Below are 26855 nucleotides of genomic sequence, written 5' to 3' on the forward strand. Positions count from 1 at the left end.
TTCAAATGAATATTCAACTTAAAAATAAATTCACCTGAATTTTGCATCTCTAGTAAACAGCCAATAGTTGTCACAAATTATACGTTATTTTTGTGGCCAACGATTGATTGACTGGTGATTCCCATTGGCTTTCATTCAAATCATTCAATTTTGGCGACAATTTTGAAATTACTATTAAAACAATGTTTAATAACTAATATTTAATAAATTAATCTAAATCTTATCAATTGATTACTATTAATATATAATGTATAACTAATTAAATTTCATCTAATGTTTAGAAATAACAATCTATTTTTATAAAATATTACATAAATCAAACATATTTTGATTATTAAAAATTTCAGATTATTGTTATATTTATTGAATTATAGGTAATAAATAATTTCTTATTTATAAAAATTTTGTCGACATTTATATTGTTTTGTATATTTAACAAATTAAACTCAAATATAGTAATTAAAATTATATTTGTATTAAATTAAATTAATAAATATATAAAAAATGATTCAAAATTCAACAAAAAAATGTTTTTAAATTCAATGTTATTTTTACTAATTAGTTTGCAATACAAATATAAATAACAGAAATACATATCAATTGAATTAAAATCAGTTATTAATGAGTGCTTAAGTTGTCTTCGCTCTGATGGCGGCTCTCTTTCCTGTGACGGCTTGGAATCCACTCTTGATATTAGTGACCGATCGTCGAGAACCACATGTTTCGCACTGAAGGAAAAAGAGTCGGGTCTCCTTCTGGAGGATAGTCTCAGGTGATCGACACGTCTGACACGCAACGTATTCCTCTGCAAAATGGTTACAATTAATTAAAATTAGTTAATTAATAACAAATCATTTTATAATTATACAAAAAAAATCAATAAAATTAAACTAATACTAACTAATATATCTTCGGAGAACACTTTCTATTTGTTTCTGTTGGAACCGACCCTTAATAATGAGCTGATTGTTGGCGTCCACTGAACCACTTGTGCCTAATTCTGTCAATAAGAAGGCCTGCATGTGTTTGGGCTGTCGATGCAGTCTATTATCACATTTATATTAATAATCATTAGATAAATATAATATATGAAAAAAATGTCAAAAAAGACATACGATTTGCAAATTTCTAAAAAGTTGGCAAATGATGTCTTCTTAGTTCCGACCCGTAAGACTTGTGGTGGTCTCATAACAAACTTCTTCTTAGTTCCCGATTCTATCTCTGGGTTCTTCTCTTTAATGATATTGAATACTATTTCTAATAACTCGTCATAAGTATAATCACGATCCGAGTCTAACCACTTCTTTGAAGAATCGTTTCCAACAAGTGATGAACTAACTTGAGAGCCGTCAACATTGTCTGCTCCCTCTTGACCAGCGGTACCATCCGCGTCGTCAGCATTTTCTAAACCTTCAAAATTGACGGCTTTCTTCTTCTTCTTTTTCTTTTTCGTGAAATCAAAGTCGAGATCATCTTCGACAACATCGGCCTCATTATCAGCCGCTTTGTCCGCCGGACTCAACGATTTGCTTCCGTTCTCTAAATTTTCTTTATCGGCCGGCAATGCATTCTCGAGATCTTCTAAATTAAAAGTCTTTTTATTTTTTTTCTTTTTCTTTAAACCGGAAAAATCATTTAAATCCTGCAAATCTTTGTCGTCATTGTTAGACTGTTCCGTGTCTTTAATTTCCTGAGTTTCCTTTTTCTCGCCGTCGTTACCCTCGAGGACACTCATGTCGAAGGGTTTCTTCGACTTCTTCTTCTTCTTCATCGTCGGATCGAAAATCTGTTGATAAAAAAGACATAAACATTAGTTAATAAAAAATGGTCACAAATGGTCATCACATCAATACATACGGCCTCTTCTTCTTCCATATTTGTATTGCAAAGTCTTTCACAACTAAACTACAACTAAATTATCAAACAAATGATTATTTCGTATAAAATGTTTGTTTAACTGATTTGTTATGTTTTGGTTGTCTTTTAATAAGTATTCAATTAATTCATTGATTGTCACAAATGTGTGCTTTTATTACAATAATGGATGACATCATTGCAGGCATTCATTCAGTCATTCAAATCAGTGATCCATTTGTTTCTCCACAAACAGTGTCACCACAAGTGCTGCCATCAGTGATGATCATCGATGACAACCATTAGTGTTAATACCCAGCGATGATAGCGATCGACACGCGATGTCTCTGTTTGTCATTCAATACATTGAATGATGTAATAGAGAGTCAGTATTACGAAATGTATAGCAATTATTGTATAACATTTGCAGACAATTATTTAACTAACAATTTAATGGACAACTTGTTTGTCATCGGATTTCGTATTCAAATCATATCTATGATTGCATTTTGATTACCACTACTCATAACATAATGTATTATTGATACGAGTTTTATCACTCATTTTAATTTCTATGTTATAACTATACTAACAAATTTTGGGAACTAAAAACATATTAAAGATATATAAAAATTAGGAATTTAATTAATGTTGTTTCAGTTATATATGTATTATTTATTTTAAGTTTAAAATTTATAATTTAATAATTATTTGCTAAGTATATGTATTGTATTATAAATAATAACTATATATAGATTTCCATAATAAATAGTATTTTAGTAATAACCAAGAAAACGTTTTTGTATATTTAAGTTTATATATTTTTATTAACTTTTAAACTTCTATAAAGGATATAAGATAAGGAATAAAGGATGTGATATATATATATATATGAATATATATATGAATATACTGTATCATTATATAACAAACAAAATATTTAAAAGTAAAAGAGATTTTAAAGTATAATAAAATATAGGAAATTCGTAATTTCGGGTAAATTGCCAAAAATAAAAAACAAAATTTAGGTAAATGGTGTTAATTGATAAAACTTTACTGGTATTTATTTGATAATGATTTAACATAATATGTTAATATATCTAAAGTTATAATTTACTCATTTTTGTTAGATTTAGTTATAATTTTAACTAAGAATTTCAGCATTTCGTTTAAAGTGAATTGAAATAACAGATAATCGCATTAATAAATTAGATATAATTTTAATGAATTGGATAATAGATTTTTGATAAACATTACTTTAGATAAACAAATAAGTATTTATATAAAAAACATGATAATTCAATTAATAAGATTCTATAATAATAATGAATGCGCATGGTATATTTGCTAAAATAAAATTGATTGAACTATAGGATCATAGTTTATGATAAATCATTTACTAAAAAGATCAAAAAAGTTTATATCAAATAACTTAATACATTAATATAACTAATATACTGTATATGATATAATATATGGTATATTATGTTAAAAATGTTGCTAATAAATGTTGATGACTTGTCGATCACAGTTATCATCACTTTTTTTTGGGTCATAAATTGGTTTCAAATGATTGATGTTTTTTGTTTGTTTGACTAACGATTTTTTTTAATCTCATCTCTTACTATGATATCAATGAGTTTCAATCATATGAAAAACGATTCACATTTTTTTCTTGTTATTGCAATACTGTATATAACTTACCGGTAAAGTTGAGTTAAATATATTTTGACTTTAAGTGATGCTTACATTTTCATCAAACCAATTGTTAAAAATAGATAACATATCTTGCAGTTTAGACTTTAGTTATTTTTTTAGTTATAACTTTATCCAGTATTTTATAACAAAAAGATTTTTTTACTTCTATTTCTATTTCATATGTATTTCCGATTATTTTTTTCATTGATTTTCTAATGTCATTTTATTTCTATTATTACAGATTTTAAAAAATAATGTTAATAATGAAAATTAATCAAATAATTAGATAAATGAAATAAATGAATATATTATAAGTATTTTGTAGACTAATTGAGTCGTTTATGTCAATCCCTATCAATTATTTCCAAAATCAAAGGCGTCGGCGATATAGGAATATGTCTTTGTTTGTAAAGAATAGGAATTTTTTGGTTAAGAATATTCAAATCAATTAAATTATTTAATAATCGAAATAATTTGTTTTCAGATAATATTGTCGATTGATATTTCATTTGTAGATATTTTTGCAGTAAATATATATAACTATTTTGTTGAAATCTATTGAATCAAAATTTATAAATAATTTTTAGAAAATACAGTTAAATTACTAATTTTGTTTATTTACTATCACTTACTTAATCATAGTTTTATGAATAATCTTTGGACGCCTCGAATCAAACAATAATATTACGGTTAACTATATTGTATTAATTTAGATATTATGTTAATATTATTTTAATTTAAAAATAAAATGATAGTAAAACTGACCAAATCGATGATCACTGGATCAGATTCCCAATCGAGTCCCATATTTTCAAGAAAACTTTTGTGATTAACATATGGATGAATGTTTGGTTCAATTTCTACATTCTTTAAATATTCAAGTTTTAATATATATGAATTACTTTCCTAATATTAATAAAAATAAAGTAACAATGAGTTTAATACATATATTTTTTTAATTCATATAATATAAAATATTTGATAACTAATGTTAACTAACATCACCATAAACCCAGTATTGGCCATCAAAGTTGAATCTATGAATGTTTCTTAAGATAAAAATTTCAATAATAGCATATTTAACTAAAATCAATTGATCCCATTCACAGATATTGTTAAATGACGTCAATTGTTTTAACAGTTGAATTAAATTTCGTATTTCTCTATCGAAATATTTTAATATTAGATTAAATATTTTAAAAACGTTTGTTTCAATAAACTGTACATTAAATTCCTTAATATTGGGAATTTGATTTTTCATAGCATTTATTAATTCATTTAATCTAAATGACTCCAATTCATTTAAATTAAATTTAATATTATCATTAATAATGATATTTTTATATAAAGGAGTCAGGGATTGATAGTTATTGTTATTCTGGGAATTAATTTGTTGGTCATTGCAATCAATAATAGTATTTTCAATCTCATCACTAGTTTTGTTAAATTTTGGTTGAATTTTAACAATTAAGTTGAGTTCATGTGATTGCAATGAATCCAATGGCAAATCATTTTTTGATTGTCCACTAAATTGTGATTTTTGTTGTCTGTTTGCTTCAACCAAACATTTTCGGTATTGTTTTTGTTGCTCTGAATATATTAATTTCTAAAAACATCATTTTATTTAAATAAATAATTAAATTTATAAATAATTAAATATTATTCATTTAACATACAATTTTCATTCCCATAGCTAAACATTTAGTTAATCGACATTTTGTACACGATTTTCGGCTTTTAATATTAATTTCACAATTGTTGCCTAAAAAGCAGTTGAATTCATCCTAATTTTAAAATAAATTTAATTTAAGAAAAAACCATAACATTTAAAATAACAATATTTTTATACCAATTTATTGGCGTTTCTTCTAAAAAATATTTTACATGATTCACATGATTTGACACCAAAATGATAACCTAAATATAAAATTTAATTTTATAAATTAATTAAAAAAAAGTAATATCTCTGTATATTATTTTAATTTTATAAAAACTTAAATCATATTCAAGCATGAGTTTTTTTTAATAATTACTAATTTAAATTTGCTCACCAGTAGATTTATCACCACAAATAAGGCATAATTTGTCATTAATCAAGGACATTTTTGTTTTATGTTTTACATTTTAATTGGAAATTTCAATTTTTTAAAAATAATTAATTAATTATAAATTTATTTATTTATTGTTAAAATAAGTATCAATTTTACGATTTTCATGTGTTTAGAAACTTAAAATTACTAAAGTAATCAAGCAAAATTAAATATTTACATTAGGTTTGATAAATTGTTTGTTATGTACAGTATATGTACGTAGTATTATACCAATTATAATATACTGTATATTATTTTTATTAGTCTATCATATATAGTTTAATTAAAATTCAATAAAAAACTAAAATCATTGACGCATTAAATCACTAATATTTTACCAATACCTGTCAATTTAATCAATTAATATAAATATATATAAAAATAAAAATATTATACAAAATTAAGTTAAATACAATATTTTTAATTTTAAAATTACATTATTTTACTGTATTATCCATTTATCATAAATTATATTTGTTTTAACATGAAAATATATTTGATATACTGTATACAATGTTTAACATGATAAAGTTTATCATTGATAATATACTGTATATAATTTATATACCTGTATACCGGTATAAATGACTATACTTTATATAAATAGTTTATATTTAATTTTATAAAATAATAACATAAATTTGCATAAATACTATGAAAATTATATATAATGAAAATATTTTATTAAAATATTTTATAAAATTTTCTGAAAATAATTTAATATATAATAATTAAATTTATTAATGATTTCCCTAAAAATTGACAAAACTTTTAAAATATTTCTATTTGTTATACAATTTGTTTTAATTTCATAATAACTAAAACTGTCGTAAATTATGAACGCATTGTAAATACAATACATGTGTTGACTATTGAAAGCCAAACATTAAAATCATTTGAAAGAGTTTTTACAATAATTTATATTATTTATGAAGACATTAATTGTTAGTTAATTTAATTTTCAATTTGTTTCAAATCATCGGTAAAGAAATGAGCGAAGAATTGGATGAAAATAAAGTTCATTTGGACGCCAAAGAAGCACTTCTTGAGAGACATCGGTTGGAAAAGAAAGAGTTGAATGGTTTGTCTCGGAAATGATTTGCGATGTCTTTGGATTTGATTAATCATTATTTATATCAATAGCAAAGATAACAGATATGAAACATAAGACACCAAAAGGAGATAAGAAGAAACAAAAGGAACTGAAGAATGAAATCACTTTAATGACAGAAGAGTTGACCAAAAGACATGAAAATGAATTGAAAAGTTTGTCGACGACTTCAAGTGATTTGAATACAAATGATGAGACAATCAATGGATTAACGAATCAATTGACAGAAATAAAAGTTAACACAAAGATTATTGATAACAACGTTGACTCAGATTTAATTGATAACGGAATCAAATACAGTGAGACAAAGGTATCGAAAGCTCAACGAAGAAGAGATGCAAAAGCTTTGAAAGAAAAGCAAAAACAGCAGAGGATTGCAGAGGATATGGTCGACGACTCCGAGAATCAACGACTTATTGAATTAGATAAGTTGAAGAATATTCTTAGCTCAAGAGGTTTAGTGATGTATGACATACCATCTGATGGCGATTGTATGTACAGAGCTATTGAACATCAGTTGTCGCTCAACAATATTAAAACAAATGTTTCGGAGTTAAGGCAAAAAACCTGTGATTATATGAAAACCAATAAATTAGATTATATACCATTCCTCACGAGTAATACGGGGGACCTAATGAATGACGAAGAATATGACGGTTATTGCAATGATATCGCAACCACTAAGTCATGGGGCGGACAGTTAGAGCTGAGGGCTATTTCACATATCTTTCGCATTGCAATTGAAGTGATACAAACTGAAGGAAGTCCTGTACTAATTGGTGACACAGATTATAGAGGATGTAAATCGTTGATTGTATGGTAAGACACAAACATTTTAGATAACATTTTCAGACAATTATTTAATACCTTTTCTATTTGCAGTTATCTTCGGTATGCCTATAGTTTAGGCGAACATTACAATAGTGTTCAACAAAAATGACATATTATTATACATTTTATCGTTTAATTAAAAAAAACTTTTTAATTATTTAATTTATATTTATTATTATTTACTGTTTTTCTATTTATATATTAATAAATTATTTATAATACTGTATATCACTTATATATTGAATAATGTTTTTGTATTAAATATAATATTTATTCAATTATGATTATATAAATATAAAAATAAAAGATCATTTACTGATAAATCGTTTTTTAAACTTTAAATTATTTCTACTACAGTATAGTATTACCGTAAATAAACTTATTGTTACTTTAATTACAAATACATGTATAATAATAATCGTTATTTATATACACTATAAGTAAAGTATGATATAATAGTGTATGAATTGTATGACAAATAGTGTAAACGTAAACACTATTGAATTGAATGAGTAAAACGTGTGTTTCGTTTCATTGAAATATCAATTGTTATTACATTTGATTTGACAATTCATTTGTTAGTTTGTGTTTTTTTATCACTTGATTTGATCCAATTGGTCGTCATATAAGTGACTTATCAGTCAAACCATTGCATTATCGTTTGAAATCCAATTGTTGAACACTGTTGTCATTGCTGTAAGTAATCTAATGTTTTATATATCAAATCAATTATTATTAAAATTGTTATGAATTGCAAACCATATGTCTTATGAAAAGTTACCACAAATTTCATCACATTTTTATTATTAGTTTGATTTCATTGATATTTTTGAGACAACTTTTTGTTCAATTTATATAATATTATTGCAATTAATTTTAAAGTTTTATTTGTTTCTTATTATAAAAAAGTTTTTTATTTAATTAACTGATAAGTTATTAATAAATTGTTTCATTTAATATCGATTCAGTCAATTGATCCGCAATAATGTCATCAAAGCCATTGACCGCTCAGTCTATCCGTCAAACATATAAAGACTTTTTTGGCAAAAAATACGAACATTTGTTTGTGAAGTCGTCGTCAGTTATACCACATGAAGATCCGACACTTCTGTTTGCAAACGCCGGCATGAATCAGGTCTGCCATCAATTGATTGTTATTAAGAGTTATTAATTATATGTTATATCATATATGAATAAAAAGATTTTAAAATTAAATATTTCATAGTTTAAGCCCATATTCTTGGGAACTGTTGACCCAAACAGCGATGCATCGAAATATCGACGAGTGGTCAACAGTCAGAAGTGTATCCGTGCCGGTGGTAAACATAATGATTTAGATGATGTCGGCAAAGATGTATATCATCACACGTTTTTCGAAATGTTGGGCAATTGGTCTTTTGGTGATTACTTTAAGAAAGAGATCTGTCGGTGGGCTTATGAACTGTTAACCGAAGTCTATGGTCTCAATAAGGATAGACTTTATGTGACATATTTTGGCGGAAATAAAGAAAGTGGTTTAGAGGCCGATGAAGAGTGTCGACAGGTTTGGTTAGATATTGGTTTGCCAGCGGATCGAGTCCTGCCATTTGATATGAAAGATAATTTTTGGGAAATGGGCGAAACAGGTCCGTGTGGTCCCTGTTCTGAAATACACTTCGACCGAATTGGTGGTAGAAATGCTGCCGATTTAGTTAATATGGACGATCCGGATGTCATTGAAATCTGGAATCTTGTGTTCATACAATTCAATCGTGAAAGTGATGGTTCACTCAAATCATTGCCTAAAAAACATGTCGACACAGGAATGGGTTTCGAAAGATTAGTTTCTGTTATACAAGAAAAGTCATCTAATTATGATACCGACGTATTTCAACCACTTTTCAATGCTATTCAACAATTAACTGGAGTCCGAACTTATACCGGCAAAGTTGGCGCTGACGATACAGATGGTCTAGACATGGCTTATCGTGTGGTAGCAGATCACGCGCGTACACTAACTATTGCTCTGTCAGATGGTGGCAGACCTGATAATATTGGTAGAGGTTATGTCTTACGAAGAATACTTAGACGCGCCGTTAGATTTGTGGAAAAGTTGGGCGGAAAACCGGGAGTGTTTGCATCTCTTGTTCCCGTCGTTATTGAATCGCTCGGTGACGAGTTTCCTGAACTTAAAAAAGACCCGCAAAGTGTGGTAAATGTGATCAACGAAGAGGAGACTCAATTCTTGAAAACTCTTTCGCGTGGAAAACGGTTATTAGAGCGTACTATTGACAAAATGAAAACACAAAACAAAACAGTACTTCCCGGTGACATTGCCTGGAGGTTATACGATACTTACGGCTTTCCGGTTGACTTAACACAACTCATGGTCGAAGAGAAAGGATTTTCAGTTGACTTAAATGGATACGAGAACTGCAAAAGTGAAGCACAATTGAAGTCACAAAACAAAACCTCACAATTTGATTCTGGCATTGATTTAGATGTCCATTCAATTGCTGAACTAAGAGATAGTTTATCGATTGAAAGCACTAATGATTTAGCAAAATATGATTACCGATCGGTTGATGAAACTCCCGAATCTGTCTATGAATTTTCGAAATGCGAGGCAACTATTGTCGCAATTAGAAAAAATAAACAATTTGTCAAAGAAGTGTCCAGTGGTGAAGATTGTGGAATCATTTTGGATAAAACAAGTTTTTATGCTGAATCTGGTGGACAGGAATATGACACCGGATTTATGTTGAAAACAACTGCTGACGATGAAGAAGACACTGAATTTGAAGTGAGCGAAGTTAAAGTTCACGGCGGATATGTCATTCATATCGGTAAAGTTGGTTGCGGTGTTGTCCGCGTTGGCGATACATTCAAATTGCAAATCGATGAACAAAGACGTAAACTGATTATGAATAACCACACGGGAACTCATGTTCTTAACTTTGCTCTAAGATCTGTATTGAGTGCAGAGTCTAACCAAAAGGGATCACTTGTGTCTTCGGATAAATTAAGATTTGATTTCACTAACAATGTATGTGAACATAGATTTACATTTTATTATATATATATATTTATAATTATTATTATAATTAACTATTTATTTTAGGGAGCAATGAGTGTATCCCAAGTGAAACAAACGGAAACTATTTCCCAACAATTGATAGCCAAGAATGAAGTGGTTTATGCAAAAGACTCATCTCTAGCGTCAGCCAAAGCTATTCAAGGATTGCGTGCAGTCTTTGATGAGACATATCCCGATCCCGTTAGAGTTGTTTCCATTGGAGTATCAGTCGATGATTTATTGGCTGATCCTATGGGATCGGCAGGTATGCAAACATCAATAGAATTTTGTGGCGGAACTCATTTGAAACGAAGCGGACATATCGGCGATTTTATTATATCGAGCGAAGAGGCTATTGCTAAAGGCATTCGAAGAATAATTGCATTAACGGGTCCCGAAGCCACTAAAGCTATAAATAAAGCCAAACTATTGGATACCTCTGTGGCAGCTTTAAAGAAGTCAATCGATAGCAAAACAGGCAAAGAGTTTTATAAAGAAAATATTAAACAAATAGTAGAACTTACTGAAGAGGTCTCGCAATCCAATATCGCTTACTGGAAGAAGGATGAGATAAGAAATGAATTGAACCAAATGAAGAAGCAATTGGATTCAGTGGACAGAGCAAACAAAGCGGCTCAAGCCATACAAGTTGTCGAAAAAGCTAAACAATTAGCAGAAGAGCTCAATGGAAGCAAATTCATTGTCAGTGCACTCGACGGCGGATCCAATGCCAAAGCACTCGACTCAGCCCTGCGTCAGATCAGAACTCTATCACCAGAGACTGCGGCCATGTTTTTCAGTAAAGACGACTCTAAAATCATATGTTTGGCATCTGTTCCGTCCAATGCCGTATCATCGGGTCTTAAGGCCAACGAATGGGTCCAACAAATCACTAAACTTATTAATGGAAAGGGTGGCGGAAAAGAGGAATCATCGCAAGCTAGTGGTACTAATGTCGGTGCCATCGATGAGGCAATACAACTGTCAAAACAATTTGCAGAATTGAAATTAGGAAATTAATGTTTGGTTTTTTAATATAATTTATATAATAATGATTTTATACAATTCAATCAAAAACAATAAGTAAAAACTGTACAAATTATTTATTTTATATTTTTGTTTTTAATTGATTCTCAATATTTAAAAAAAGAAAAATTCATTGAATGTTGAGATCATCTAAAGTGATGACTTCGATCTCTACTTCGGGATCTTTCATCGGGAGGTTTGCTTTAACCCAATCAAGTCTTTCAATAATAAGTTGTCGTCTTTTATCATTACTTTCAATAATAGCTTTAATTTCTTTCTTTACAATTTTATCTTCATTTAAATCTTTCAATTTCTTATTTTTCGTAATATTGTTGTCTTTTATTTGATTCTTAGTTTCGTTGTTTGTCTTAATTTTATTCAATGTCTCCACTTGTTTGGTCTGTTTCTTCACTTTATCTGCTCTTCTCTTTTGTTGTCTTTTAGTGAGTAATCCGTCAGCACTTGTGTTAGCCGTCATAATATCATTTGAATTATGATTTTTATTTTCTATTAATTTATTAACTTTGAGGTCAATCTGTGCCTAATATTTATGATACAATTTATTATATAAATCATAATTATTCTCAAAGTTATACAAAACTAATGTTAATTTATTTGACGGTCTCTTCACTCACACCTTTAGGATTGTCGCCTCCTTTTCTATCGACAAAAAACAGATCTCCGCCGTCAATGGTTTCATCTGCTTTGTGACGCTTTTGTGGATTTTCATCAGTTTTATCTTCTTCTTCATCATCTTCTTCATCATCACTGATAGAAATCTGATCCGGATTTGGCAGAGGTTTCATTGACTCAATAATAGCAGACATTGGATCAGTTATACCAAGTTTTTTACAAAATTCAACAGTTTGTGAATTGACATAATTGCGAATCCTTTGTGGGTCACTATCGTTGTCGGAACCGTTAAGAGCCGGTTCTTGTATTTTAAAGTTTTTCGGTATTTTCAAATCATTATCAAAGAGTTGTTTCACTTTATTAATATCACTTTCACTAACTGAATGGCGACTCATCACAAGTGATGGCACTGAACACCTCTTATCAATACTCATCAACTTATTGGTCGACTGAAGTATTGCCAGCCATTCGGCGTCGTATTCAAAGTCATTACTATCTGACTGTTCTGTCGGCTCGATGTCAATGATTTCCATATACTGTCTTTTAGGCAGCACTTTGTCCAGCGCTAAAAATCTGGTCTGAACTGACATATCGGGAGTGAAGTTAATAAATGCCTCAAACCTCACGTGAAGATGAGCTGAAAACCACTGTTTTGGTTTCAACTGTCGCATTAGTGGTTCCAGTAATGGATTTCCCAAACAATTGTTTCGGATATCATGAAGAAAATGTCTTTTCCTTCTTAGTAAACCATCGACATCACCGCAACTGTGAATGTTTAATGGCCAGTCGTGTGATATCATCACATCCAATGATTGTTTAATTTCGCTCTCATTGTCATTACTTCCACCATTCAATTGCATGAGTTTATAGACATCAGATTGTCTCATATGATAAGCACTTCTTTTAGTGTCCTCATCGTACGGAAGTCTCTCATAGTGACCACTATTTGTGTGTTTATTGTTATGAATACCCGAAATGCCGCCAATCCTGAGGCCTTTGAAGCGGACAACAGACGCGTAGCCCATAAAGTAGATGTTGTCGGCCACCCAACCGCCGTACGCGAGTGTCTGCAGATAATTAGAGGCCTCGTGATTACCGCCGATAAAAAGAGTCAGTTTAGGCGCCACCGACTGTCCGCTATAATACTTGTGAAAAGTCTGCAATTGTCTGTATTTGAAGGGAACTGCCATACATTGGAGGTCATACTCGTTACGGACGGCCTGAAAGTCGCCGCAAATGATCACTAAATCGATGCATGTTTTTTGGCGCTCTTCTATACCCCGGATGTCCTCATAAATGATATCCAACTCTCCGTGAGAGCAACCAATTACAGCAATCTTCATGTCTTTGTGTCCTTCAAATTGATTGTCACTTCAATGGATCAACGGTTCAGTCGATTCACATGTCGTCACTTCATGTGATGTTTGGTTTGTCTTCACTATCATTGACTACAACTCAACACATACTTTATGTACAGCAATGCCATCACTGGAAGCGCTAAATTGGAAATTGATTTCAATTTAATTGAATTAAACATTTTTGGGATCAAATTAATTGATAATTTTGTTGTATTATATTTATTATAATAAAACTGTTAATTGTGATACAATCACCTCAATCTGATCCAATCTAATCCTCTTATGTTAGAAAAATGTTATTTACATGTATTAGTCATTCAGTAAATTAAAACTAATAATTATTTGAAAACTACAGAATAAAAGTAAAAATTAAATTTTAGTATTTTTAGGTAATATTTCTAAACGTAAAAAAACACCAATTATTTCAAAAACTAAAAATTATATTTTATTGTAAAACAAAATATATTATAAAATAGAGTAAAATGGAAATTATAATTTTTATAAAATAATTTTTTTAAATATGTGTCATTAACTAAATTAAACAAAAAGTTTACTAAGTTCACAATCTTTAGTTAAAATAATATATATTATTATCAGATCACTGATATAAAACCAAGTTTATTAAACATAAAAAAATTCATCGGAAAATGATTTATAATTAAATTACAATAAATTAAAATTACAGTATTTTAAAATACTTATATTTTTCACATTTTTATAAATCATATTATTCATTTTTTATTTTTATTTTAGCGATAATGTCTAGTTATATTCTTGACAATAAATAGTAATTTATTTATTTTTTTAAATTAAAGTTTTTGATTTAAACAATAATAAATGCTTGGATAAACAATATGTTAAATAAATCAATTGCATACAGTTTGCAACTTTGTCATTTTATTACAATTAACGGTGTGCAATTTGAAAATTAAATTTATCAAAATAATAATTTAATCAATTTTATAATACTATTTGTTTGAATAAAATATAATTTATAGTTTTTGAAATAATTTATGTTTTCAAATGGAGCTCTCGTTGGACCAAATATTTGACAGTAATTTTACAATACAATACACTATTTGATATATTATAAAAATACTAATTTTTAACTGAATATATGTCTATTAATATTGAATAATGTATTGAATACATTGAAACCATTGTATTTACAATCATATATATATATATAAATTTATACAATACTTTATATATATATATATTATGTTATTTGTTTTAACTTAGATGACAAAGATGTCAACCCACTGGTCAAGTGATGTCCAACTATAACCTAAATTACTGTAGCATTAGTTTATTTGTTGGGCTTACTCTCAGATTTGCATAAAAATTTATAAAGTCAATTGAAATAAACTAATTATTCATAAAAAATAAAATATTTATTTAATTAAAAGTTTAAACATTAATTAGTGATTATAGTTAATATATTATATAACAAAATTGATCCAGGTGATTCTTTCAACTATTCATAGATTACAAAACCTAAATCAAATATATTTTCGCAATGATTAGTGAACCGAATATAGCAAACAAGTAATTATTGAATTAATTAAGTTATTAGTCAATCAATTGTAAAACTTTTTAAAAAATTATTGAAGACATTTGTGACAACAAATTATTTATTAATTATAATTTATAATATTTTCAAATGTATTGTTACCTAATTTACTGAATATGCACTTTGTTTCAAAATGTTAAAAGTTTGTGTTAATGAAAAACAACTTATTTTTATTTTTATCGCAAAAATAAACTATTAATTAATTAAACATACAATTTTGACAAACTTTAATTAATAATTTTTACATAAAAAACTTATTTAAAATTATAATTTAGTTTTTAAAAAATCAAAATATTTTGTATGACTAATTAAAATATTTACATTATTTCATGTATCTATGAATTTTAATATCTTTTGAAAACACTGTGTTTACAGTAATTAAAATAATTATTATTAATTAATTCAAAACTTAACAAACATATCAATTATAAAAATAATGGTAATATAGTGTGAATTGAATCGAAAGTTATAAAGTTTTTTTTGAAAAAACATTATATGGGAATCGTTTCACTTGACATTTGATGGTTTCATTGAACCATTAAATGTTTAGTTAAACTTCTTTTTTTTATAGTAAATATTAAATAAAATTAAACAAAAATTTTCAATGAGTTTAAAATGATAATTATACCGGAATATCATACAAAATCATGCAGAAAACTAATTACAAAATTATTATTTTCTAATCATTATTCTAATGTTTCATAAAATTGTAAAATTTTTTAAATACTGTAATTTTACAAATAGTTTTATTATATAATTATATTTAAGATTCCTTAATTGTTAATAATAATAATAATATTTTAAATATTAATAAATTAAAAGCTATTATCTATTTATCCGTTTATAATTAATTAAAAAATCGAAACTTACATATTATCTATATAATATATAATTTAAGTTATACATTACTGTAAGTTTTAAATATTTACTATATATATATATATCAAATTAGAGAGTTCACAATTATCTACTTAAAAAATGTTTAAGAGTTAAAATAGTTAATTTAATTATAATGTAAAAATTGAAAACTATTTAATGTATTAACTAGTGATAACAAAGTTAATCAACAAAAAAAAAAGTATTGATTTAATGTCATTTATTTTGTTACTTTTTAGTTTATTACTTAATGAGGGAATTTATATACTGGAATAGACAATATGAACTGGGTGGTCTTCTATTTGTGATTTTATTTAAATTTAACTTTTTTAACATTGAAAAGCCTAATGCTATGTAGTGATAAAGTATTTGTATCAATATGTCCAATGTGTCCGGGTTCAAGTCTAGGTAATAACAATTTTTTTGAGTAAAAATACTTACTTTTGATTAATTATGTAATAATTTAAAAACTAAATTATTATTAATTTGTTTTTAAACTCTTAACAACTCTAGTATATAAAAATGATAAAAATAAATACGATTCATTCCTTCCTAAAATATTACTGATTTTAATTGACAATTTGTTTCAATTGCAATAGTATTAAACGGTAATTAAATATAACCAAAAGTAGTTTTTTTATTATAATAATTAGGATAAAATAAACATTGACACAGCTTTACTACACAATGCATTGAGTTTTAAGGTTGAGTTTTTTATTAAAAAATAAAATTTAACATCTAATTCATGTCATCATTAAAACATCATTTAAGGAATTTATGATATTCTCAAAGATTTTGAAATTTCATGAAATAGTTATTAATATAAGTTATTATACAATCTTTATATATTAAAGTATTTTTTAAAAAAGTAAGCTAATAGCTTATATTTTATAAACTTAATAATTTTGAAAAATTGAAAAATGTTTTTTTATTATAATTTTTATTCATACTCTATAACAATAATTGTAGTTTATATGACTTTTTGGCATATAATGTTGAAATGTTAGAAAAATCTGATAAAACCATAACAAATGCGATTAAAAAAATTTTTGATCATCACTTTGATTATCTGTCAAACACTTGTAAACAGTTTTCATATATATTTTAGTATAAATAGAGTATATATTTGTTGATATATTTATTGAAGCAAAGCCTCGATTGACAATCAAGTCGTTACAAATGGATGAGTGCTGTGTGTGTCTAAAGTGCTGGGAATGGGACGGACAGTCAGATAATGGTTTTATCTTAAATAGGTTTCAGTACAGACACAGCACACCTTTTCACAGTCCTTTTCAAAAGTTTTCTGCATTAGAGGTAAAGTCCTATTATATATTATATACCTGGCCTTCAATAGGAAAGTCTAAACACAAATGGTTTATGAGTGGAGAGAAAGAGCGGGTCATTGACTGAAACAAATAGCAAAACTACACACAAATACTACATAATAGCTAATATACAGCTGCTATAGCCTATAGTAGTAGTATAGAGTAATCACAATGTATTTATAAAACTTGTAGTTATAGTTAATAATAATTTTGTATAACATTAGGGCTGTTTCGTCAACGGATATACCATTGCCAGTGGATCTTGTTTTTAGTCATCACGACTCACAACAACAACAACAACCAAACGACCTGTTATGTCACACAACACTGCAGTTATTACATACCTGTGCTCTTACTATACAACAAAAACTTATTTCAACACAAGTAATACTTTTCTATGACTTCCAGAGCCGAGAGTCTTAATGATTTGCCAGCACTTCATATCCAATGATTTATATGTTTGGGAACTACTAGTATTGAGAGAGTGTCATAAAAGTGTCACTTAGTTATATCATAACAAAAATCATTACATAACTTGTTATATCAACGGAGTATTGTATTTGATTGTAAAAAGTTTTTTGAAAAACTAATTTCAATGACACATATCAATGGTTATAGAAGTTATATACAAGTATTTTGTGCTTTAATTTCCATAAAAACTGATAATGAATTACAAGATCTATGATTGACTTCAAATCAATGATAAATATATCAAATCAATAGTTGTTGTGATATCACAACCAAAAGTGATGTTTTTTAAAATAAAAGATTTCAAATAATAATAAGTAATTTTTCTTGTCTTCAAAACAATGAAGTCGTCGCATATGAACAATAATTATCACTCATATGTTGAACACAAGACCGACTCATCTCAATCTCAATCTACTTGTCGGACACCCATCGCATGGCATAACCGAAGTCTTAACTTTTCAAAACCATTGCCTCCTTCTGTACAAACAGTCGTCGACTATAAGCCTAAATATCGACTGCCATCAGCACATCGTTCACAACGACCATCATCTCCATCAGCCACTACCACATCGTCCGATGACAGAGAAGAGGTACCAATGGTTAGGCATCACATGAGAAGACCCAATAGGTATTTAATTTCAAATAACATATTATTTGATTCAATTGTTTAATCAATTGGTTGTATTTATTTGTATCAGTCGTGTGACCACAAGTAGTGCTCTAACAGTAGACAGAAGACAACAAATGGTGGCAAACAAATTTGGAAATCATATGACAAATACAATGATTTCTGGAGATTATTCATTTCCAATGCATGCCATCAGAAATGGTACTCTGAGATCAACTAAAAGTGTGCCGGCATTAGCCATGACAACGACGACAATTAATGGTGATATGTGTCCCGTTCACGGAAATGGACTATTGATGCACACTTGTCATCCGTTTTATCCAACAATTCAAACACAGTATAATGTCCGTCGCTTTGGATCCTATGGTGATATTCGTGACATTCGTGATATTCGTGAAACACGTATACCTATATCGGGCAATGGATTGTCAATATTAGCACCGATACCTGAGAACAAACCCACATCATGTGGTGCACTAATGCCTGTATACTATTCACAACAGCACACCTCAGTTGGACACTCAGCACTACCAGCTCTTTCGGCACCAAATCACCTGACAATGCAATCACAAATGCAATTGATGTCACCAAAAACACATCACATGCCACCAACCCGTTCAATGGTATTTCCTGCCTATGCAGAGCCCCTACCATTTCGTAGTCATTATAAAGTTTCATCTCCCGTTCCATCGCAACATACCGTCAAAATTGGTGACAATTATGGAGCCATTTCTGATGATATCTGTTGTCGCGGACATCTCATTGTTCTTTGGGTTATATTGGGTGTCGTCACAGTTGGTGTCATTTCTGGGATAATACTCGCCGTAACATTGAATTGAAAATAGTTTTTTAATCATAACTTTCATCAAACATTTCAAATATTAAAAAAAGTATTTTTATTATTATTTTCTATTTCATAATTAACTTTAGTTAAAATTTATTTTGAAAATACTATTTATAATTAATAATTCATAGTTAATAAATTATTGTAATAATTTTTTAACATTTATTATCTAAATTAATATTATTATATTATAAATTGTTTTCGTTATATAATTTATGGTTAATTTCTTAAAATATATGATTATTATTATATTTAGTGTTATACAATAGTTTATTCACTATTTGCTCACTTAAGATACTTTAAAATTAAATTTTTAAATATTTTAATCATAATTCTTTATGTTTATAATTAAAATGAATTTATTTAAATATGACTTAAAATATATAATTATCAGTTTAACTATAAACTCATTAAATGAGTATAAAATAAAATAGTTGTTAACAAAAAAAAATATTTGAGAAAACATTACTTTTTTAGAAAAATGAGAAAAACAATATAAAGAGAAAAACTTAATTATAATAATAAATTTTTCCATAAAAAGTGTCAAAAGTAATCGCTATAAACCATCAAAAATTTAAATATAATTGTATTTTTTAAAAAACTCATGTGTTTTCCCACATTGTGTTCAACGGACCGCATATTGAATTTTCACTTGAATTTTATAATATGATATTATAAAAGAATAAAATCGAGATATTTAGAGAAAAAACATAAAAAGAGAGAAAATTATAATTGAAAAATATAATCATTTTAAAAGGTAAATAAACTACAAAATTATGAGAAAAAAAATATTATAAACAATTTTTATCCCAAATAAATGGTTCTGTAAATGGAAGGATATTATGCCAATAAATAAATATATATATATATATATCATAAAGAAAGTTATTAAAGTTATTAAATAAGTTATAATATTAAATATTACGCAACAGTAAACTTATGAAAAAACAAGTATTAAAATGTTATTATTAACGAATAGATTTTCTGCTAAATAATTATTAGTAAATAACTATTGAGATGACAATCATGTTATCAGTAAATCTGATCAAAAAATGTTTTGTTTTACTAATTATAAACAAAATGTCAATAAAAAATAACAAAATAATTATTTGGCAAAAATGGAAAAATCCTTTCTGAGAATTACTTCCAGAAGAGTGGGCTGTCTTTCAATATTAATGCCATTTAGTTTGAATTCAAGCAATTTTTGCTCAAACAATGTCTTATCAGATCCAGTAATCCATCGAAGTCTTAGTGCGAGAATAATTAACGACACAATTAATTGATTATTCGTGAAATCTGAATAATTTGAGATCAAGTGTAGCGCCTTCTCAGCAAACTTTTGGGCTTCAGTTGTATTATCGACAGCATTAAGACAACCAATTAAGACACATAATGTATAAAGTAATTGATTAGTTGGTTCCTGACTGTGAAGATACAGTTTCTCTTCAATGAAGTAAACGTTTTCGAGAATATTGGACACGTCTTCAAACAGAAGAGCTTTAAGCTTTTGTTGAGCGTCTCTGAGTTCCGGATAGTATAGAAATTCTGCAAACTCTTGAGTTATCCTTAACTCACGTATACTAAGACAATATGTCAACAAATGTTGAAAAGCAACAGATCTTTCGGTGATAACTTCTGGAGTAAAATTACCGACTAATGTCTTCTTCGGAAATGGAAAATCTGTCAAAAGTCTTGGGAAGCATTTGCGCAATGATTGATACAAATGAAGAAAATCAGAGTAACGCCTTTCGATGAGCGCCGGACTCGTCTCCAAACCGGGAACTCTCTTCACTAAAATAGTATAACACACGTACTTCTTTCGGTTGGAACCGATCGACAAACTCGTCACTGTTTTGGCAGATATTATCTCAAATGTCACTCTATATTGTGACTTCTTTGGTGCCTCACTTCCAATCATATCGTCGCTCCAAATATGAACAGATTTGCTCTTCCTATGAGACTCTTGAGACTGAGACTCGTGTTTTGTGTACTTATTAAAGCCATTGTTTTCGTTGTCTTCATTTAGACCGTCATTATTAGTGGTCTGATGGTTGAGCCGAAGATCCAATGATACGCTGGACTCCAATTGAGACGACAAGTGATCACCGATTAGATCGTCGTCCAAAAGGGTCAGTGTATTCAATAGATTGTCTTCAATTGATGGTAAATGTGATGATATGGCACTCATTGTTGGCAATTGGTCTGTGATTTACCACAACATGCCTTTTAGTCACAAATGTTGACTAAATTTTTTCTCTTAAAAACTTTGGGATCAATTGGAGATTACAATTATCATAAGTCAACTGACATATCATTGATTGTATATATCACTGGAAAAGTTGAAGTCATCTATTGAATGACATAATGAAGATAACAATAATCTAATTGTTTATTATAATAACAATTAGTCGTAAATATAGTAAATAACAAAACAAAACAAAAAATGAGATTCAATTCAATGGACTGACTGTCTGTCTGTATGTCAGCTGTTGTGAGACAACAATAAACAGTGTTTTCAGAGTCAATACATTCATACATAAAGGTATATAAAGTCAATACATATTACAGTCACTCACTCTCTCATTCATTCATACACTGTATGTAGACTGACCACCCATACAGGTGCCGCCTGTATTATACAGGAATCAAGGGTCTAATACAGGTGACAGGAAAGGGCTAACCTGTATAATAAAATATACAGTTTTAAAATATGTTAAACTAATTGATTAATAAAAGTATAAAATAACTATGAATTAAGTTTTGTTAGTAAAAAATTGCTTGTATTTTTAATATACAGTTTAAATATTTCAATTTTTTTTAAATATAAAAAATTTATAAATATTTCTAAAATAGTTCATGTTCAATATAAAATAATTTCAACTTTTTATATAATTAAATTATCTAAATTAAATTTATTAATTAAAATTATAAATATATACGAATATATTGTTATTTAAGTACAGGTTAACATACAGGAATATAATATTTAATATACAGGAAAATACAGGTGAAAATAATAATTTTATACTATTATACAGGTTTACTAATAAATTGGGTGGTCAGTCTAACTGTATGTCATCAATCAGTGACTCAATAATAATAATAACAACAAATTGTTTCCATTAATAGATTCGACTGTTAGTCCAATTGATTCCAATATTTATAAATAGGTTTCAATATTATGGCATCAATTGAATTGATATATCATATAATCAAACAATTTATTTATTGTTTATATTAAATGATATATAATTTACACACATTTACTAGCATTTCATTTGATTAGATGTGAAAACACCAATAGTTTTCACTGTTATTATCCAAACCAATCCCAAGTTTTTTTCTGTGGATATTACTGTACATTAAATTTAATTCAATTACAATAACTATCAAACTTTTGTTTTTTAAAATATATGATTTTATTTATAAATCATAAATAGATTTATTAAATAAATAACATTTTGGTTGAAAATTAAATATTTGATCAATGTAGTTTTTCACATATAATTTTCAATTATTGTTGTCATTAATACTATACGATCACATAATACATATACTTTACAGTATTTTTTTAATCTAATGATAAAATTTGTTTCTATAATTAAGTTAACAATTTGTCTATTTATTTGACAAATACTGTATAAATATAAACGATCGGCAATTGGCGTCTAATTTTCAATTTGTTTTTAATAAAAATAATTCAAAAATCATAATTGAAAAGTTCATCATATAATCAGTTAATATCTATAATGGGGTCGACTGTCGACAGAAAAAAAAAACTTTTTGTTGTTGTTATTAGTTTAGTAACAAGTTTTCAACTAAAAGGTCGCCAATTAATGCATTTATTATTATTTATTTAATTTGCTATATAATAGTCAGTAAACTTGTGTATTGAAAAAAAGGTTTAATTATTAATTACAATACTATCTAATACTAGTATTTATATTGTATTTCGAAATTTTATAGAAATTGATTAATTTTGTCGCATTTGACATAACTTTAAATGAAATAAAATGAGATAAAAACTTTCTATTGTATAATATTGTATAAATAAATGTATTAATATTTAATATACATATATACAATATAATAAATAAAATTATTTTAATTAAAAAATATTAATCATAGACTTAAAGGGACTTTCCCTCTCTTCTCTATTAATTGGATAATAAAAAATTAAATAAATTATAATCTTTTAATATTTTTAAAACAATTATCGTAAAAAATTGGCCTAACATTAAAAGTTTTAATTTGAAAGTACAGTTAGTTTTACAATAATTGCTATTTTTAATTGATTTTTATTATCAATAGACAATATATATCTTTTTTTAGACACAATAGCAATAAATAGTAAGGATATGTCATAATTTAATATTAGTTTTATTAGTAAATTAATGTAAAGTCAAATCATTATCACTATAATTGTTAGTAAATTCAATAACAATTGCATTAAACTATTATATAGTGTTGTAATCGTTAGCCAATAGGATAGCGACACAACTCAAGTCCATACAAATACACGTTTACTATGACTTGAATGTGACCACCCATTACTACATACAGTATATATCATTTAATATACATTTTTCATTTGAATCATTTATTTACGATATTATAATTATTTTGTTTATATAACTATTTAAAAATATAATAATCATATACTTAATTAATTTAATTAATTTAATTATTTATATTAATAACGTTATATATAGTGTGTAATAATATATGGTATATATTGTAAGGCTTGTAACCAATGTTTACAGTAATTGAATGTCTGATTGTTTTTACATTCAATCAAATCAGTTGTCATTTCATATACACTATTGAACTCATATTTAATTAATTGTTTTATTAATATTAAAAACAAAACCAAATTAAATATTTAATTTTGATTGTCTTAAGTATCAGTCATTTGATTTGATTTGTCTAACAATAACTAACCCATTGATTGGATTGAGTCTACCATTAGGTAAGCCATCGACAGTGACCTTCAGTTTAATATATTTGACTGTTATTTGAGATATCGATGATTGCAATCAATTGGATATCAAATTATATTTTTGTAATTTATTTAATTGTATTTATTTGTGTTTTTTGTGTATAGTTTACTGCAAAACAAACCAAACAAGTCATGGGATCTATTAAAGTGATAATCAAAGCGCCGAACCAGAAACTGGTGGATCAGACTGTGACCTGTGATATCGATTGGACAGTGAGTGCATTGAAAGCACATATATCTTCAGTATATCCAACTAAACCAGTATGTTATCAAATAACTGATTTTGACCACAATTTAATTGATACCGTATTTAAACCTATTCTTAAAGTGTATCATATCATATGATTTAACATTTTATTATAGTTAATGAATGAATATGTTTGATGTTTTATGTAAACATAATTAGCGTTTTATATAATTGTTTCATAATTAGTGAAAACATCTGAATAATTGTGATTTAAAAATATGTTTAATTATGTTATTGCTTGTGACGCTAACTCTCGTTATGATATTATTTTAGTTAATTATTTTCAATTTAATTTCCTTAACAAGTTTTTTTTAATAGTTTAACATTAAATGTAAAATTTTTCATTTATTGCATGCATTAACTTATGTTAAATTATTTCAATATACAGTTTTTGTCTATTATCAGTATATATTCTAAAAAATATCAAATATTAGGTAAATCAATAGTTTAATAGTTTACTGAAATTTTTATATTCAAAACATTTATAGGCTTATAGTACTAAATATTAATATAACAATTACTTTTATAAGTTATAATTTATAATATATATTGTTTTGTGAGTCATTTTATTTTTTTATTAAGCATTTCATTTAATATAACATAAATAATATAGAAGTATATGTAATAACCATTATATGTTGTTTTTTGTTAATATTAATAACAAGTAATCAATAAGTAAAAGTAGATGTGATATGACTTTGATAATACTATAGTAACGGTTATGATATAACAGTGGATATAAGTTAGGATCACATGTCTAATATATTAAGTGATTTTTATCTTTTAATAGCGTATTGAAGACCAGAGACTTATCTATTCCGGACACTTACTCAACAATCAACAAACTTTGCGTGAAATACTGCAACCAATTGATTCAATAGAAGACAACCACACGTTTACCATACATTTGGTATGCGCTCAGTCACCAAACGAGACCAACTCATCTACTAAAACAAATCACAACAGTAGTATTGCCAACAATTCAAATACAATGGATGCCAATAATAGTGATCAAAATAATTCAAACAACAGTCAAACTAATTCAAACAATTTAAACAATGCATTTAATGGACAATTCTCACCAAATATGTTGACAAATGCCAATGCAATGATACCACCGGATCAGTTATGGCAACAAATGTCATACGTTCAACAGGCATACGCCCAATATATGGCACAATATATGGCACAAAATCCATATATTAATCAAAGTTTCTATAATAACAATATGTTACAAAATAATATCCCACCGATGACTCCTCCAATGGCTGCACCACAAGCAGCGCCCGAAGTAGTAGCTAATGGAGCGCTTGCACCACCACAAGCACCTCAAGTTCAACGTATGAATGCTGGACCGGGAGGTCAAGCGGTTATAGATGATGACGACGAGGGCCGCAACAGAGATTGGTTGGACTGTTTCTATTGGATGAGTCGCGCAGTTGTCTTGTTTAGCATTATTTATTTCTATTCGTCTTTCACTCGATTCTTATTAGTCATCTTTTTATCGGTTCTCTTGTATTTATATCAAACCAATTGGTTTAATCGTAACAGAAATAATAACCGACAACAACCAAATGTGGCCAATAATAACAATAATAATAATGTTAATAATAACAACAACAACAACAATAATAATATTAATAACAATAATAATAATAATGAAGAACAGCTCCCAAATGAAGAAGTGGTTGCAGATGACACCGAAGTATTGGATAGACAGCGACAACAATTGACTAACAATTCTATTATTAATGACGAAAGAGTTACTGAAGAAAGATTTAGTGGTTTGAGATTTGTTTGGGTTGTTGTCTCTTCTTTGTTCACATCATTAATACCCGACAATCCGGCCGCTAATCTCAATTGATTTTGTCACTACTATTTAACATTACTACTGTATATCTATATCTATATTATTTATTATACATTTACTTTCAATTTATTTGAGTTGTTATTTTTTGTGTTGTTATAATTTACACTTTATTTAATTGAAACTATAATTATATTTATAAAATGATAAATCTATAAATAAGTTTGTTAAATATTAATACCTGTATATTGTATAAATTTGATTGCATAATTGCAAATAAAATGTAATTAAACAATGTAACTTACCTAGTACAGTACTGTATATATTATATACTATATAATCATTATAATAATATATGCATTAACGATACATACGGTACTTGTAATTATTTTTCAACAAAACGTATAGGTAATATGTGATGGGTAAAAC

At 27.3% G+C, this 26855-nt stretch overlaps 6 protein-coding genes and 1 long non-coding RNA gene across 7 annotated transcripts; 3 read left to right on the top strand and 4 right to left on the bottom strand.

The window, feature by feature from the left end:
- Window positions 1–544: 544 nt before the first annotated feature.
- On the bottom strand, window positions 545–2117 carry LOC128962876 (eukaryotic translation initiation factor 2 subunit 2-like). The gene is made up of 4 exons (XM_054309281.1): window positions 1858–2117; window positions 1116–1786; window positions 902–1044; window positions 545–805 (listed from the first exon to the last, which is right to left on the bottom strand). Exons 1-4 carry the CDS (start codon window positions 1873–1875, stop codon window positions 630–632), a joined length of 1008 nt encoding a protein of 335 aa, XP_054165256.1. The 5' UTR covers window positions 1876–2117; the 3' UTR covers window positions 545–629.
- Window positions 2118–5234: 3117 nt separating this feature from the next.
- Window positions 5235–5636, bottom strand: LOC128962605 (uncharacterized). The gene is made up of 3 exons (XR_008484646.1): window positions 5604–5636; window positions 5402–5469; window positions 5235–5336 (listed from the first exon to the last, which is right to left on the bottom strand). It is a non-coding gene; the product is annotated as an uncharacterized LOC128962605 (long non-coding RNA).
- An 861-nt stretch (window positions 5637–6497) lies between these two features.
- On the top strand, window positions 6498–7693 carry LOC128962511 (deubiquitinase OTUD6B-like). Its single transcript, XM_054308885.1, has 3 exons — window positions 6498–6723; window positions 6786–7572; window positions 7636–7693. The coding sequence occupies exons 1-3, from the start codon at window positions 6633–6635 to the stop codon at window positions 7691–7693; spliced, it is 936 nt and encodes a 311-aa protein (XP_054164860.1). The 5' UTR covers window positions 6498–6632.
- A 341-nt stretch (window positions 7694–8034) lies between these two features.
- LOC128962625 (alanine--tRNA ligase, cytoplasmic-like) lies at window positions 8035–11719 on the top strand. The gene is made up of 4 exons (XM_054309014.1): window positions 8035–8280; window positions 8553–8719; window positions 8810–10609; window positions 10685–11719. The coding sequence occupies exons 2-4, from the start codon at window positions 8570–8572 to the stop codon at window positions 11657–11659; spliced, it is 2925 nt and encodes a 974-aa protein (XP_054164989.1). The 5' UTR covers window positions 8035–8280; window positions 8553–8569; the 3' UTR covers window positions 11660–11719.
- Window positions 11720–11795: 76 nt separating this feature from the next.
- LOC128962514 (lariat debranching enzyme B-like) lies at window positions 11796–13761 on the bottom strand. Its single transcript, XM_054308888.1, has 2 exons — window positions 12301–13761; window positions 11796–12206 (listed from the first exon to the last, which is right to left on the bottom strand). Exons 1-2 carry the CDS (start codon window positions 13639–13641, stop codon window positions 11796–11798), a joined length of 1752 nt encoding a protein of 583 aa, XP_054164863.1. The 5' UTR covers window positions 13642–13761.
- A 6717-nt stretch (window positions 13762–20478) lies between these two features.
- Window positions 20479–21909, bottom strand: LOC128962515 (sorting nexin-20-like). Its single transcript, XM_054308889.1, has one exon. It carries the CDS (start codon window positions 21559–21561, stop codon window positions 20479–20481), a length of 1083 nt encoding a protein of 360 aa, XP_054164864.1. The 5' UTR covers window positions 21562–21909.
- A 2255-nt stretch (window positions 21910–24164) lies between these two features.
- On the top strand, window positions 24165–26615 carry LOC128962631 (homocysteine-responsive endoplasmic reticulum-resident ubiquitin-like domain member 2 protein). Its single transcript, XM_054309025.1, has 3 exons — window positions 24165–24342; window positions 24478–24633; window positions 25410–26615. Exons 2-3 carry the CDS (start codon window positions 24505–24507, stop codon window positions 26481–26483), a joined length of 1203 nt encoding a protein of 400 aa, XP_054165000.1. The 5' UTR covers window positions 24165–24342; window positions 24478–24504; the 3' UTR covers window positions 26484–26615.
- Window positions 26616–26855: the final 240 nt, after the last annotated feature.

Source organism: Oppia nitens, unplaced genomic scaffold (genome assembly GCF_028296485.1).
Source record: "Oppia nitens isolate AA-2021 unplaced genomic scaffold, nextdenovo-longstitch-racon4-pilon3 scaffold6_pilon_pilon_pilon, whole genome shotgun sequence".
NCBI lineage: Eukaryota > Metazoa > Arthropoda > Arachnida > Sarcoptiformes > Oppiidae > Oppia > Oppia nitens.

Excerpts from the sequence above, each read along its gene's own strand:
- LOC128962876 (XM_054309281.1), bottom strand. Across the intron at positions 1,045-1,115 it reads TTTTTAGAAATTTGCAAATC|ACTGCATCGACAGCCCAAAC; the intron begins GTATGTCTTTTT and ends ATGTGATAATAG. Across the intron at positions 806-901 it reads TGTTCTCCGAAGATATATTA|AGGAATACGTTGCGTGTCAG; the intron begins GTTAGTATTAGT and ends ACCATTTTGCAG.
- LOC128962511 (XM_054308885.1), top strand. The coding sequence starts at position 6,633 with ATGAGCGAAGAATTGGATGAAAATAAAGTTCATTTGGACGCCAAAGAA. Across the intron at positions 6,724-6,785 it reads GGAAAAGAAAGAGTTGAATG|CAAAGATAACAGATATGAAA; the intron begins GTTTGTCTCGGA and ends TTATATCAATAG. Across the intron at positions 7,573-7,635 it reads TGTAAATCGTTGATTGTATG|TTATCTTCGGTATGCCTATA; the intron begins GTAAGACACAAA and ends TTCTATTTGCAG.
- LOC128962625 (XM_054309014.1), top strand. The coding sequence starts at position 8,570 with ATGTCATCAAAGCCATTGACCGCTCAGTCTATCCGTCAAACATATAAA. Across the intron at positions 8,720-8,809 it reads CAAACGCCGGCATGAATCAG|TTTAAGCCCATATTCTTGGG; the intron begins GTCTGCCATCAA and ends AATATTTCATAG. Across the intron at positions 10,610-10,684 it reads GATTTGATTTCACTAACAAT|GGAGCAATGAGTGTATCCCA; the intron begins GTATGTGAACAT and ends TATTTATTTTAG.
- LOC128962514 (XM_054308888.1), bottom strand. The coding sequence starts at position 13,641 with ATGAAGATTGCTGTAATTGGTTGCTCTCACGGAGAGTTGGATATCATT. Across the intron at positions 12,207-12,300 it reads GAGGCGACAATCCTAAAGGT|GCACAGATTGACCTCAAAGT; the intron begins GTGAGTGAAGAG and ends CATAAATATTAG.
- LOC128962515 (XM_054308889.1), bottom strand. The coding sequence starts at position 21,561 with ATGAGTGCCATATCATCACATTTACCATCAATTGAAGACAATCTATTG.
- LOC128962631 (XM_054309025.1), top strand. The coding sequence starts at position 24,505 with ATGGGATCTATTAAAGTGATAATCAAAGCGCCGAACCAGAAACTGGTG. Across the intron at positions 24,634-25,409 it reads CAGTATATCCAACTAAACCA|CGTATTGAAGACCAGAGACT; the intron begins GTATGTTATCAA and ends ATCTTTTAATAG.